General features: G+C 47.2%; 1 protein-coding gene across 3 annotated transcripts in view; it reads left to right on the top strand.

The window, feature by feature from the left end:
* Positions 1 to 10669, top strand: part of dnai1.2 (dynein, axonemal, intermediate chain 1, paralog 2) — a 34208-nt gene extending 23539 nt beyond the window's left edge. For 2 of the 3 annotated variants that reach the window (XM_042709346.1, XM_042709345.1), the window contains one exon: positions 1688 to 2323. In XM_042709346.1, coding sequence (XP_042565280.1) covers positions 1688 to 2005 — 318 coding nt within the window. In that variant the 3' untranslated portion in view covers positions 2006 to 2323. Of the gene's footprint in view, positions 1 to 1687; positions 2324 to 10287 lie in introns of those variants that run through there. The other variant, XM_031577180.1, reaches the window with a different exon arrangement.
* The last annotated feature ends 4480 nt before the right edge of the window (positions 10670 to 15149 follow it).

Raw genomic sequence — 15149 nt, 5'->3', positions numbered from 1 at the left:
GTTGATCAACATCTAAACAAATGGGTCTTATATTATGGGTGTAGTGTTTTAAATTTTAAAAGCCAAAACGTCATATTGACTTGGCTTCATGCCCTACACACGCGTCGACTCTAAGAGAGATGATTCTTCGCTTTTGAAGTTTTAATGACTTGTGATAACCCGGCTCTTTATCAGCGCACAGTTCGAATGAATTATGCTAATACTCTTTTTAGGGTGTAATGCAGTAGGAAAAGCCATCTTAAGGAATGGAAGCAGCTGTTTCTCAAGGGAATATCCTCATAATAGAATGTCAGATGGTCATCTTTTATTGGAAGCGGTTGATTGCCCTTTCCTAGACTATGATTGTGATGCAGTGTGTGTGTGTGTGTGTGTGTGTGTGTGTGTGTGTGTGTGTGTGTGTGTGTGTGTGTGTGTGTGTGTGTGTGTGTGTGTGTGAGCGTATGTCTGGGATTGGTTTTCTATTGTACTGAGTAGCATTGAGCTGCTCTAAACGGACTAGATAAATGCTCTGACACCATCTGACTCCCCTCTGCTTTCATCCTTGGCTGTGTAGGTCACCTGAAAAGGCTAGAAGATATTTCCAACAGCAGTGGCCTTGTTGGTTGCGCTTTACAAATGTCCCGATGTCAGAATCACGTCTCGGCTTTGCTCATGTAGCTCTGCAAGTCAGTCTTGCCATCTTGCTGAATTACTGGGTCTGCAACTGAACACAAGGCAACTGCTTAGCCCTGAGCCCTATGAAACAGTGCACTCCTATCAGCATATAGCTACACACGATAAGCTAACCTTATGCTCATGCTCCCACACAATGCAAATCAATATAGTTAGACTTGAGCATTCGCATTCGCACACTTTGTTTCTAACTAGATGGGCAAGGTTCCACCCGGCATTTCCAGCTCCAGGACACATTTTGGCTGGCCTCAATGCGCCCACACACTTCTGACTTGGTCCACACACTCGAACTCACACCTACACACCCTCAGAGTTATTCCATTGTTAAAAGCTATAGGTATGATGAAGCATTTCAGCTTCTTGTCATACTGTGGTTCAAGCCCTCTCCTTCTGGTAGGTAATACAGGATGTTCATGTTTGATTGGTGGAGATAATAGGAAGTGCCTCTGTGATAGTAGGTAATACAGGATGTTCTTGTGTGATTGGTGGAGATAATAGGAAGTGCCTCTGTGATAGTAGGTAATACAGGATGTTCTTGTGTGATTGGTGGAGATAATAGGAAGTGCCTCAGTGATAGTAGGTAATACAGGATGTTCTTGTTTGATTGGTGGAGATAATAGGAAGTGCCTCTGTGATAGTAGGTAATACAGGATGTTCATGTTTGATTGGTGGAGATAATAGGAAGTGCCTCTGTGATAGTAGGTAATACAGGATGTTCTTGTGTGATTGGTGGAGATAATAGGAAGTGTCTCTGTGAGAGAGGTCCAGCACCAAACACCAGAAACCAGTTTAAAAAAAAAAAAAATGTGTGAAACAATCAGAAAGTTATGTGAACCAATGAATATGAATTAGCGGCATGACAGTCTACATGGTTACAGTTGTCTTTAGACGTGTGTGACAGAGCATTTGATAAGGTCATGTAATCTTGACCCCTACCCTATGTTTAGGCCTGTGCATTGTCCCATGACCCCAAGACCCCTTCTTGACCCTGTGACCTTGTGATCTTGTGAGGCAGGTCCACGTTTTTGACCTGAGCATCAACAAATATGAAGCCATCTGCCAGCAGCCTGTGGTGGCCAAGAAGAAGACCAAGCTGACACACATCCAGTTCAACCCTGAGCATCCCATCGTCATCGTCGGGGACGACCGTGGCTACGTCAACAGCCTCAAGCTCTCACCCAATCTTCGCAAGAAGCCAAAGGTAAGCAGGCCAAGGCCAAAAGGGACACACAATGGTAGTGCCGTCCATTCTCCTTTTGGTCCCTCTATGATTTTTTTATTTTTTTTTATATCATTTTTTTGTCGTCATAGCTACATTCCAATTATCACATAATCATTACATAATGAGTGCTGGACTTTAAAAGCCTTATCCTGAGATCCAGTAACATTGCAAATATTTATTTTGTTGTTTTGACATTTTCAGTTATGGACATTGCCATGATCTTGCCAGCACATTCTGTTTGTCTTTAATTAGCTTGGCCATGTAAATGTCAACATAACCTGTGTCACATGGTGGGATTTCTTTCTCCACTGCTGACAAACTCGTAAATGGAGAGAAGTAATGCTCCACAGAGCGCTAGTTGATGAGGTTCCTCAGTTCCCCCCTGAGAGTGTTATTGACGCGATTCATCAGCAAGTGTCCATGGGATCACCTGTATCACACACACTCACATACACACACACACACACACACACACACACACACACACACACACACGTCTCTTGCATGCACACACACACACACACACACACACAAATTCTTCAGAATTCTTTTAAAGATGACATTTGATTTGAATCTTGAAAGTGTATCTAGACTTATGTCTAAAATGTCAACATAGAAAAGAAAATGCCAACAGCCAAAGCAAACATGGCCAGAACAAGAGATTCAACAGTGCCTCCAGAGACGCTTGTGCACCTCAAGGCAACGTCTCACTTTGTCCCTGAGCTTTTCCATAAAACGTCTAGTCGACTGAAATACAGTTACTTTGAAAAACCTGCTAACATCAGTGCACATTATATTTGCCTTTGCAGACTCCCTCTTTCCTGAACCCAAGCTAAGCAGAGATCTAAGGATAGTGAGGAAACTCAGTCTTTTAACCAGATTGGATTTTAATGATTCAATGATGTTCAATTACCATAGAACATAATATATAATATCATTTTCTTTTTTATGTCAACCCAACGAATTTCATTTCATCCACTCTTTTCTTGTAAGTGAATCACTCCTGAACACCGTTGTGTCGATAAGTCTCTGTTGTGGCCAAACCAGGTTTCCGTAGATTCTTCTCTCTGTTCCATTTCTCAGCAAAGCCTTAATGTGCCTTTAATCAATGCCACGCAACCCGGAATGACTCCAGATATCTTAAATAATTCAGCGACGGGAATTTGGCTTCCAACACCATTACAGTGAATATACAAGCTGATGACTAAACTTGCTATTGATCAGTTAATGCAGCAATGGCTTTGGCTGCTCTGTTTCTCTGTCTCCTGCCATTCCCACATGCATATCTCTGGCCACCTGCAGCCTCAAACACTGTGTGTGTGTGTGAGAGTGTGTGTGTGTGTGTGTGTGTGTATGTGTGTGTGTGTGCTTTCTCCTCTGCATAATTCATTAGAGCCACTACTTTCCTCGCTTCACCGGGAGCCACCTCGTGATTTATCACCGACAAACACTCCCCCCGTTTCCTAACGAGATGCATAGAGCTTCTTCCTGTCACTCAGGGGGCTTTCATTCCTCCCATCTTCCCTCTTGTTTTTCTCTCATCCTCTCTCTCTCTTTCTCTCTCTCCCTCCTTCCCTCTCTCTCCCTCTGTCCCTCTTTCCCTCTCTCCCTCTCTCTCCCCCCTCTCTCCCTCCTTCCCTCTCTCTCCCCCTCTCTCTCTCTCCCTCCTTCCCTCTCTCTCTCTCTCTCTCCCCCCTCTCTCTTTCCCTCCTTCCTTCTCTCTCTCTGTCTCTCCCTGCAAGTTTTTTCTCTCTCTCTGTGTCTCCTCCCCTGCTCTGCTAGATAACAGGGGGGGATAGAGAAGTTGTTTGTTTGTTTGTCTCCCTGATTGGCAGTTTGGGAAGTGTTTGCCTCTCGCCCGGAGAGGGAGAAGCATCTCCCATTGTGCCAGCGGCTCGTCTGTTCCGTTGATGGCTCGCGGGCTTTGTGCCTGGGTCAATCTTAAGGCAGTGTTGCGGATCAAGGGTTCATTGCCAGCATGTCTGGGCGAAAGAGGTGTGTACTGTGTGAGGACGAGGGCACGTGGTTTTTCCTTCCCTCTTCTCCCTGAAGTTTATTTTTGTCTGAATTATGTTTTGCACATCACAAGTGCTGTAGCGTACCTATGTCAGTTATCGGACAGTGTTTGTCCTGTGTTCAGCCAGTGGTCCTGATGATGTAATGGGTTTGTCCTGTGTTCAGCCACTGGTCCTGCTGATGTAATGGGTTTGTCCTGTGTTCAGCCACTGGTCCTGCTGATGTAATGGGTTTGTCCTGTGTTCAGCCACTGGTCCTGCTGATGTAATGGGTTTGTCCTGTGTTCAGCCCACTCAAATAACAGTAGCTGGAGGAAACATTGTGCTTCGCACTGTTTTTTTTTAATTTTTTATTTATTTAAATTGATTCAGGATTGTGAAACATTTGGACGTAAACGCACTGGGGTAGGTTCATTTAGAACCACAGGACTGCTCAGGTCCCCAGCTGAGTTATAGAAATGTCATTCCTCCTTTTACAAGCCAGCATGAAATGAGATCAACCTTCTCAACAGATAACGCATATTTAGAAAACCTCCAGCCAGCCATTTCTCGGGGCAAACTAGTGAAACAGAGACGTTTTCCTGCCTGAGCACAGAGCCAATCATGTGCTGCGAAATGTGCCTCCCCATAATCACCCTACCCGCTGGAGACGGTCCAGATTGGATTTGAGTGAGACTCCAGTGGATTTGAGTGGATGAGAGAGTGTTTGTGTGTGTGTGTGTGTGCATGTGTGTATGTGCAGAACCCTTACTACTGAAAACAGAGCTTAAAGAGGAGCAGGGGCCGTGTGGGCGGCCACACAGGGCAGCGAATAGCGGATGATGTGTTTTCATTACGGGCAGACTCCTGTGTCAGCAGCTCTGCTCCGCTGTGTCACGCTGTCATTAATCTCCAGACTCTCATGCCAGACAGAGAAAAGGAGGATGGCTACGGGGCTCATTCTCTCTTTCTCTCTCGCTCTCTCTCTCTCTCTCTCTCTCTATCTCTATCTCATTACCACTCCCTCTTATGACCTCTCTCTCTTTCTTTATCTCTCTCTCATGACCTCTCTCTCTCTCTCTCTCTCTCTTTTTTTGCTCATTATCCGTTTCTCTCTCTGTCTTGGCCCCTCTTGTCTCTTCTGAGAGACATGTTTGCTCAGCATCGCGTTCAAATTCATTGCACTGATTAACTTGGCACCGTGCTGCTCTGCCTCGGCCAAATCGCATGAAATGCGCACTTTGCAGTTACTGTAATATCCAGCAGTCGAACGCACAAGTCTTCCGAGGGTGTCATCCACATCCCACGTACCCGATTGCCCCTTTTGTCTCCACAGTTTTAATTGGCTGGTCTCAGCTCACCCTGCACTGTGTTTTTTGTCCTCAGTTAGAGGTTTAGTGTAACTCGTTGGGATTGGGTATCGTACCCTCAGCCCACTGCCTCACCTCATGCAGTTCAAAACAAACACAGACACAGACACAGACACAGACACAGACACAGACACAGACACAGACAGAGACACAGACAGAGACACAGACAGAGACACAGACAGAGGACACAGACACAGACACACGTGTGAACGGAGATCTTATCACACATGCCCACTATTCCCTCCTCCTCCCTCCATGGGTCCATCTATTCACTCATGTAACGCGCTGATCAGACAGCAGATAGCTGTGGAGGAGGAGGAGGAGGAGGAAGAGGAGGAGGAGGAGCACTAGGCTCTATCCGCTGGGAGATCCAGATGGTAGCGGTGGCAGAAGCAGTGTCACAGCAGCTCACCCTAGACTAGTCTCAGACTTCTGGCACAGTAAGTTGTGTGTTCTCAGATGGCGCCTGCAGCCCAGTGCATCAGGCTCGCCTCCACGGTGCTCACCCACGTACCTGTCAGCACAGCTCTGCCTGGGAGGAGAGGAGAGTCTCTGGGGAAGCCCTCTGTCTCACACATGCCACACCAGCAAGCTGCTGGAGGGCAGCTGGGACTCCCTGTGCTGCTGGGACATGATTCAAAATGTGTGTGCCCAGGTGTAAGTGTGTGTGTGTGTGTGTATGACTATTAGTTTTGTGTGTGTGTGTTGTGTGTGTATGTATGTGTGTGCGTGTCCGATGACAATGACGCAAAAGTGAGACAACAGCGGAGGAAGAGGCTGTCTGTGAAAGCTGCCCATGCTGTGTGTGTGTGGGGGTGTGTTTGTGTGTGTGTGTGCCACCATGCATCCCTCAGGGACCCCCAGGCATCAGAGCAGCCCGAGGCCTCGGGTGTGTGTGTTGTGTTCCCTCATACCCAATCCACCAATCTGACAAGCCAGTTTGCAATCACAAGACCGCACACAACAGCATGACAACATAATGTAAAGTTCATTTCCCACTGGCCTCTTGGCATATGTACCCAGCAAATAGAATTGTTTCACCACAATGTTTGCAGTAACATCAGCATCTTGATTTCTATTGACAGGCCTCTGATTCAATTCAAAGCTGGGGCAGTTAGTGCCAGTCTGAAAAATCTGTTATTCGTATGGTGAAATCAGAAAATAATACAGGGGAAACAAGCAGAGATTCCTTCCATACTAGTAGCACCCTCCATTATCCTGATAACAGGGCAAAAAAATGACTCAGCCCTCCTTACGTATTCCAGTTTTGCTATTTTCCAATTTCAAGCTAAATCGTGTACACACACACAAAAAGATGCATTTAAGCTCTAAAAAAAATCTAATTTTCCAGTTGCCTTGAGAACAGAAAAGCCTTTTTCTTTTTTTTTTACATTCCTGCTCTGAGCTCAGGTTGACCTAATGCGTTTCAGGGAGTGCTTTCAATTTTGAACCCAAAAGTTTGAACAAGGTTGTTGACTTTCGCGATGCTATTGTTGTGCACAAAACTTCATCGTTTGTCGTCCGTCTGAAGTGGCGCAAAACTTTGATGAGTTTTCAGAAAGCGGCTGACCCCCCGCATTTGACCTCTCCCGCTAGCCCTCAGTGTGGATCCCTGCGCCACCACTCACTGTAGCCGCTCCCGCTCAACCCCGAAGCCGTTAGGGGCCTTTTGAAGCTCGGCGGAGCGGCCAAAGCCACCCCCACCGGTCGGCCACTCCACAGCCCTGAGGGGATGAGCCGACTCTCCAGTGCTTACGCAACAGCAGCTCCGCCGAATCTTGGCTCTGCCTCCAGGGTCACAGAGTCCTTCTGAAGCCTCTCTGAAGAGCGCTGTGACCTCTACCTGAGGCCAGAGGAGTCACGGCTGCCATGTGAGACACACACACACTTAGCTGCAAGGGTTTTGTCACGATGGCGGTGTGTGTGTGTTTGTGTCGTTGTGTGGTTGTTATTTGTGGTATATCTGGCGTGGACTGAATGTGGGCTGTAAATATTTGATGCTTTGTTATGTACATAGGTCATGATGTAATCTCTTTGTCCTCGCATGTAATCTGTTGTGTTGCATATGCAAGAGTCCCCATTATGGGTAATTTTCCTGTTGCCCCTATATGTGTGTGTGTGTGTGTGTGTGTGTGTGTGTGTGTGTGTGTGTGTGTGTGTGTGTGTGTGTGTGTGTGTGTCTGTGTGTGTGTGTGTGTCTGTGTGTGTGTGTGTGTCTGTGTGTGTTTGTGTATATGTAAAATAGACTTGATAATTAGCCGTTTCACAGACATGTAGACATGTTCTTGACAGTGTCACTGCTCATTTAAAATAGTAACTGATTATTATTTTGCACAAAGACACAGACACACACATGTACTCACCCACACACAGGCATGCACACACACACATGTGTGCACACACACACACACACACACACACACACACACACACACACACACACACACACACACACACACACACACACACACACACACACAGTACCATGCTCTTTGTAATAAAAACATAGCTGCTCTCTTCCGAAGAGAAATGCGGTCAACGGGATCTCGGCCACAACAGCGCGCTGTTTTGACTTATCATGCATGAAACACAGGCTGTAGGCTGTACGTCTGTAGTCAAGGCTGTAGTCTCCAGCTCCTGCCCCCTCCATCAGGCTCTGGGGCTGCCATCAGCCTCAGCCTCCCGCTGGTGTCTCAGTGGGCTGGTGCTCCTGGAGGTGGTTTGGGCGCCTGACAGGTCGGCAGTCACTCTCTTAAAAAATAAAACATTAGCCAGTCAGCACATTAGAGAATCCCTTGTAGATCCTGCTGAATTGTTAAATCGCTGGGATTGTTCATAGGCCCCCGTACAGAATCAAGTGGTACTCTACTGAGAGCGTTCTGTAGCCGGCATCCAAACAGTTCTGCCTTGAACAGTGACTGAATACAGTAGGACCATTTCTGAATGGGCCACCTCTACAGACTTCTGCTCTGAGCTATTTTTAAGTCTGAAGGGCATCTGGGGTGTCGCGGGGAGATGAATTGAAAAAGTTCACAGTGAAACTGCTCTGTCTGACCTCCCCTTGACTCCTAAGAGCGTCTTAGGAGGCCTTTTTTCCTTCAGCCAGGATCGTCTTTCTCTACACGTCACGATCAACAGGCTCTACTAATTCTGCCAAGCCATAAAATACCCTTCACCTTGAGCTACTGCTACTGCTCGTCCTCTCTCTCTCCCTGTCTCTCTCCCTCTCTCTCTCTCTCTCTCTCTCTCTCTCTCTATCTGTCTGTCTCCCACGCATGAAGAGTTATCTTTGCCTTCAACCGTGCGAGTGCGATGGGTATCCTCAGGAGGCCCAGAACTTTTTCTCATTGCTCAGTGCTTGGGGCAAACAGCAGCAGAGGGGAATCGCGTCCTGGTGTAGAACGGTCAAGTGGAGTCGGTTTGGCTCTGAGACCCGCACCTTGACACAGGCCGTAGCTGATGGAAGACAGGCCGTAGGAGCGGAATCTTATAGTTTGCGTTTCGCACAAGTAGCTCTATAGGCTTATTTACACTTCCAACAAAGACCTTTAACACATCTGCAATATAAAGGTAATGAAACATGTACACTCACATTTTAAAAGCACTGTGAAAGCACACGCTCCATATGTTACGGCAGCGAACGCACCCTCTCTCCCGCTCTCTTTCTCTCTCACCCTCTCTCTCTCTCTCTCTCTCTCTCTCTCTCTCTCTCTGCGTCACCTTGGTTGTAGATGAGGAAATCACGTGATGCCACAACCAGTCTGGTTCTCACTACGTTTATTGATCATCGTTTATTGTGACACGCTGTGACGCTCTCCCTTCTCGGCATTTGCCAAAAACAAAAACCCCAGTTAAGGTCCCTAAGTGTGGGAAGAGACCCATGATCCAGCCACGCCACACCCCCTGCCTCCTGTCACCATCCCCAAACATTTTCCCTCCTAAAGTTTGGAGATTCAGGGAAACACTCAGCCCTGCCACGCATACACACCTGGGAGTGTGTGAGGCCCAAGGTGTATTAAAGAGAGAGATAGGGTGCCTGGCTCTATCAGATGGGTAGGAGATGAAGAGCTGAGAGCCACTGAGACATTCATTCATCCAGCCTATTCAATTAGGCACATCCTCGGGGGATTCCACTCGGATCATTACAGCCTGACGGAAAGGTCAGTAACCATAGCAATGATCTCTGATAGGGAAGAATTCATTCAGCTTCCCCCCACCTCTCTCTCCCTCTCTGAAGGTCTCATCTGCCACTTTAATAGTCTGGGACAAATGCCAGGGAGTGTCTGTGGCTGCTAGCTGGTGGAGCTCCTGGCCCTGTTGAGCCCGTGCAGGCTGTCTGCTGTCTCTTGTGGCAGTGCTGCTTCTCGTTGTTTAACGGTGGCATCGTGCAGTGTGTGAGAGTCAGCTCTGTGTTCAGGGGTGTGTGTGTGTGTCCCCGCCCCCCCTGAACCCCAAATCCTTTGACAACTAAGTATATTGGCAGTTCTGGGTCATCCATCCCACTTAACATGGCTGAGTCATCTCTCTTTCACACACTTTCCTTTCTCTCCTCCTCTTCCTCTTCCTCTCGTTCTGCCCCCACTTGCTTGTCTTATCCCCCATGTCACATTTCCCATTCACTCTCATTTCGCACCCCAGTGCTCTGTTTGGCATCCGTTTGTCTGATGTGTTCTCTTGGTTTGTTTGACTTACCCATCCTCCCCTCATCTGTGGCCCTCTGTGGACTTTCGGCACGTCGATGGAACCAAATATTGCTATTCTACTGTTGTAAGAGACATGAATTAAGTGTGGCATTATTTTGTAATAATGCCACTGTAGCTTATCTGACTGAATGGTATAAATGCCAACATATTCTACAATCAGGTAGACCATTCTCTGAGAAAAACACTTAGAGGGGGTCTCCATGCTCAAATAAACTCCAGAAATCTTGACTGCGTCTTCCGGTCCGTTCTTCAAGTTTGGCGTACTCTTTTAGATTCTATCAATGTTGTCCCTCTGACCGTCTCTGTCCTTGTCCGTGTGTCCACAGGAGAAGAAGGGCCAGGAGACGCCCAAAGGCCCCGAGGTGGAGATCGCCAAGATGGAGAAGCTCCTGAGTTTGCTGAGGGAGCCGGAGAGCAACAACAGTTAAAAAATCAAGATAGGGACATCTTCTGTTCTCTCTATCTGTCTCTCTCTCTCTCTCTCTCTCTCTCTGTCAGTAAGACAGATTTGTTATATGTCCATCAGAACTGTCTGAAGGCCACTTTATAGATTCTCAATCAAATCTCAAGGTCTACAAAAAAAGGAATTAAATGAAAATCTGTGAAATCTAAAAGTCATTTAACATTCTTACCACTGCAGAAAAAGGATGGCAGACATTTCGGCTTTGAAAATGTATTTATTAAAAAAACAAAAAAACCACACGCACACATCAGTTCAAATGCAGTATTTTGGTTTTGTCTGCTCAGTGTTTCTCTGTTTTAGTGGAGGTTCTGTTTTGTGCAGGGGAAACGGGAGCTTTCAGTTCTCAGTGTGTGTGTGTGTGTGTGTGTGTGTGTGTGTGTGTGTGTGTGTGTGTGTGTGTGTGTGTGTGTGTGTGCCTGTGTGCATGTCTGTGGGTGTGGTTGTTTTTGGTGCGAAATGTGATGCAGATGTGTCACTGAACATCTGCACAAGAGTTGCTTTGGGGTTGGGCGTGACTCGAAGACAGATCTTGAACAAAACACTTCATGGTCCAAAACATCTTTACACCCACTGACATGCTTCCATATTGTCATATACGCTTGTGAGACGATGATGGCTTTCACACAAACACCACCTACCCACTCTGCATTATTAGCCAAAGCAAAGGAACACCTAAGTGATGATCACAAATGAGACACTCATGTTTTAGGCACGGCCCAGTCTCTGAGACCACACCTGTGCAGTCATTTGCAGACGCGCCTGATTATCACAACACACTCGGACGCCTCGTCCCCTCTGCTTCCTCTCTCTGGCTCACATGCCACATCAAGCAACATCCAACCAGTCAGCTGACAGCACAAAGTTAAAGCACAAATCCATGCAGCATTCTTTAGTTCCTCTTTATGACAGAACTTTTTTTCTTTGTATGGTACCAGATCATTTCTGGTTCTGCATCTGGTTCTGGTGTGTATGCGTTGCAGATACGGTAGCATATAGTACATGTCTGATGTGATGTGCATGGTGACTGAAGGAACATCAGAGACGCTTACACTCTTGGGATACAAGTTAGTTGGTATTGTAGTCAGTCCAGGTCTGTCCTTTTGGTCCAACATCTTAACCAGATGACGTTATTTGATCGGTATAATTTCTGTTGTGCTAGTGTCCACACACACATATGATTGTTCAGGCGTTGGTAGAACTCGTGGGAAGAAGAGTGGGAGGGCCTCACCTATTATATAACACACTCCTCATGGAGTGGAGTAAGTCATGTTACACCCACACCTACTCATCAGTCACATCCTCAGGCTCTCTCTCACACACACACAAGCTCTTTTTCAAATGTCAGTCGGACCAGGGAATATACCAATAATTATGGCAGCACTTTTGAATAGCACTTCATTTAATATTCTGTTGTGTGTGTGTGTGTGTGTGTGTGTGTGTGTGTGTGTGTGTGTGTGTGTGTGTGTGTGTGTGTGTGTGTGTGTGTGTGTGTGTGTGTGTGTGTGTGTGTGTGTGTGTGTGTGTGTGTGTGTGTGTGTGTGTGTGTGTGTGTGTGCTTGTGTGTGTGTGTGTGTGTGTGTGAACAGAAAGAAAAGCACGGCTGGTTTGATGAGAGCCAGGTGAGAGGGCTCACGCCTGACATTTCAGATGGGATGAGTCAGTCACTTCGAGGGCCGTAGTCTGGCGCTGACGAGCTGCTCCCGGCCGTGTGTGTTCAGATATTCACCCAATACCACATGAGAAAGGGCAGGCAGGGAGACAGGGAGAGAGGGAGGGAGAGAGCACTGGGAAGCTTGCAGTTGAAAGCAGCTTGCTTTAAATATATCTACATCCATGTTTTATGCCAGCTCATCTCCCCGAGCATAGGGTCCATCATGCCTTTTCTAGAGGCCAGTTTGCTAACACACACGCACTCTCTTGTTCACCCTCTCTCTCACACACACACACGCGGGACAGATACCTGGGGGTGGGGCAGGTGCTCAGGTGGGCACGGGACAGACATCTGGGGGAGGGGCAGGTGCTCAGGTGGGCACGGGGGGCAGTCACCTGGGGGAGGGGCAGGTGCTCAGGTGGCGCTCAGCAGATACTTGTGTTCGTTGCGCTCATGCTGGCCCTGCTCCGGGGTGAGCACCGGCTCCCGCTCCTGGCTGGAGGGCACCTTGCAGGCGTGGTAGAGGACGAGGAAGAGCACGAAGATGAGCACGGCCACCAGCACGTTACACACGATGGCCACCACCGCCGCCGTGGACAGGCCCACACTGCCGGAAGATTCCATGGCGAGAGCATGGGGTGGTGTGAGCGGCCGTGCGTTCTTCCTTACACATGCAACAAGTCACAGATACGGTGATTTCCTTGGATCTGCTGTCAGCCTGTGCTCCGGTGGGATGCCTTTGGTCTGTTTGTGTGTGTGTGTAAGTGTGTGTGTGTTTGTCAGTAACCTTCGGCAGGAAATGCAGTCACAGTCTTGGAGGTTCTGAAATGATGTGTGAGGCTCAGGGACCTTGCCTGACTAAATCTGCAGGAGTGAGTGATCTCGTCCCGTCCGCCTCAGTCCTCTCCCCCCTCCCTCTACTCTTCCTTGAAGATGGGATGGCCTACTTTTGGACTTCCTAATGAGCTCCCCTCCGCACCCTTCATCTCTCTTCATTCACGTCTCCATTAGTGTCTGCGTGTTCCAAGCCACGATGCAGAAGTTGCGCATCTCAAGTCATTGATTAAGAGAGGGGAAAAAAAACAGAGATGACACAACTTCCCCCACTTTCCAAAATGTTTCTCCAGATCTCGTTTCAAAGCAGGAGTGATGTCAAGGATAGCCTCGTCAGGCACGCGTACAGAAGCTGCGGGGGTGGGGGGTTTGATGAGTCGTCCCGCTCACATCTCCTCCCGTCCAGTCCGTCCTCCTCTGGTCTCCTTCTCGGCGAGATCACTGGACATCCCCTGGGGGGCTATCGCCTGCTCCAGATGGCTCCCTCTGGGATTGTCATGGTCCTGCTGGCAGAAGGAGATATTTAATGAGGACTCGTGGGTGAAACTCACTCCCACCACAACACAGAAAGGGAACCAAATTACAGACACGGGCTCTGACTAAATGAGCTCCCCGTCATTGGCAAACCATTTGCCAGGCCATTAACCTTCACATGGAGGCCCTTTATAGGTGAATGATCTCTGTGTTTATTATGAGATTACATGCACATCAACATGCTCTTGGCCTGTAGTTATGGCTCTCATATTTTGTAGCATCCCCCCCCCCCCCCCCCGATATATGGTCAAGACTTGACTGATGGTTTTCTTGATTTATTGAAATCGTTTCGTACACAATCAACCACCGTAAGAGCTAGGCAGAGTAAAAAGAAAATACAATACATACATACAATCAAAATATTTATCCGTTTCAAAACTATCTCTTTTACATTCTAATCTTCTCTATGGCTGGTGCAAGGAACTAATTAAAGCAAGGCACGAAATAAAAAAATAACAGTCCCTCAAAGCAAAGTACAATACGAGGCAATACAAATTCACAAAAAATAAATGCAATAATTATAGATTATACTGTGCTGTCTTCTTTAGAATAATTACAGAAATGAGGTAATTTACATATTTAAAGATTATTAGAGGTTTTTCTATGTAAACGAGAAATTTTAAGAGGCTGTCAATGCTTGTGAAATGGTCTTTCATTTCCAGGTATTTCCTTGGAGACACCCAGGGACAGGTTTGATAAAGAGGTTTGCTTAGTGGTTGTTAGTAATGTTTAGCTGACTGCGTGGTTGCGAGTCTGCTCTCTTTCTTGGCGTTTAATCCTGTCTTCAATGAAGCCTTGAGAAGACACACACACACACACACACACACACACACACACACAGATTCTTCCGAGGGTCCCATCTGTTCATAGTGAGCCTAATGTTTTTCTCATTTGCGTTTGCAGCAAGGACCCACACACCAAACACCATATGCCTCCTCTGCTCTTTTTTATATTCTCTCTCTTTCTCTCTCTCTCTCTCTCTCTCTCTCTCCTGTCCTCTCTCTCTGAATCTCTTCATCTAGCTCTCGCTTCTCGAGTGAGTGCACAATCAAACACTCAATCTTCCAATGCCTCCTCATTGCAATGCACATGCATACGTGTGTGTGTGTGTATGTATGTGATTGTGTGCGTGTGTGTGTGTGTGCACTTCACAAAGTTGTTTTTCATTACTATACTGGCTTGTTCTTTCCCGCATATGTGTGCGTGTGTGCCCGTATAGGCTATTCAAATGAGTAGGGATATGCACAGGCTAAACTTGGAGTACTGAAGTGTTTAATGACTTAAGCTATGAAACACGGATGATAGTTCCCGGATGCAGAGATTCCTCCATAACGTCCGAGATCATTGATCCCCGGTCCTCCCACTTCCCCTTCAACACGCCTCCAGAGTCGAGCACACACCACCCCACCACCAGATCAGCTGACTGGGACTATTCAACACCAAGTCTGTATGCTGTGCTAATGAAGGTCTCAGCGAAGATCCCATATCCCATGAAACTGATATTCCTACACACACACACACACACACACACACACACACACACGTAGAGACTCTTGCTCATTCATAACAGTTTGCAAACTCCAACGGATACATCCTCACAAAAACTCACACATGCATATTGGTGTGCGCACACACATCTTTTTTACTGTACTTCTTATAATTCAGTACACATGCAATTATACACACACACACACACACACACACCT

This window comes from Clupea harengus, chromosome 12, assembly GCF_900700415.2.
Source record: "Clupea harengus chromosome 12, Ch_v2.0.2, whole genome shotgun sequence".
NCBI classification, from domain to species: Eukaryota; Metazoa; Chordata; class Actinopteri; order Clupeiformes; family Clupeidae; genus Clupea; species Clupea harengus.
Note: the sequence above shows the minus strand (reverse complement) of the source record. Positions and strands in the feature narration are given on the sequence as shown.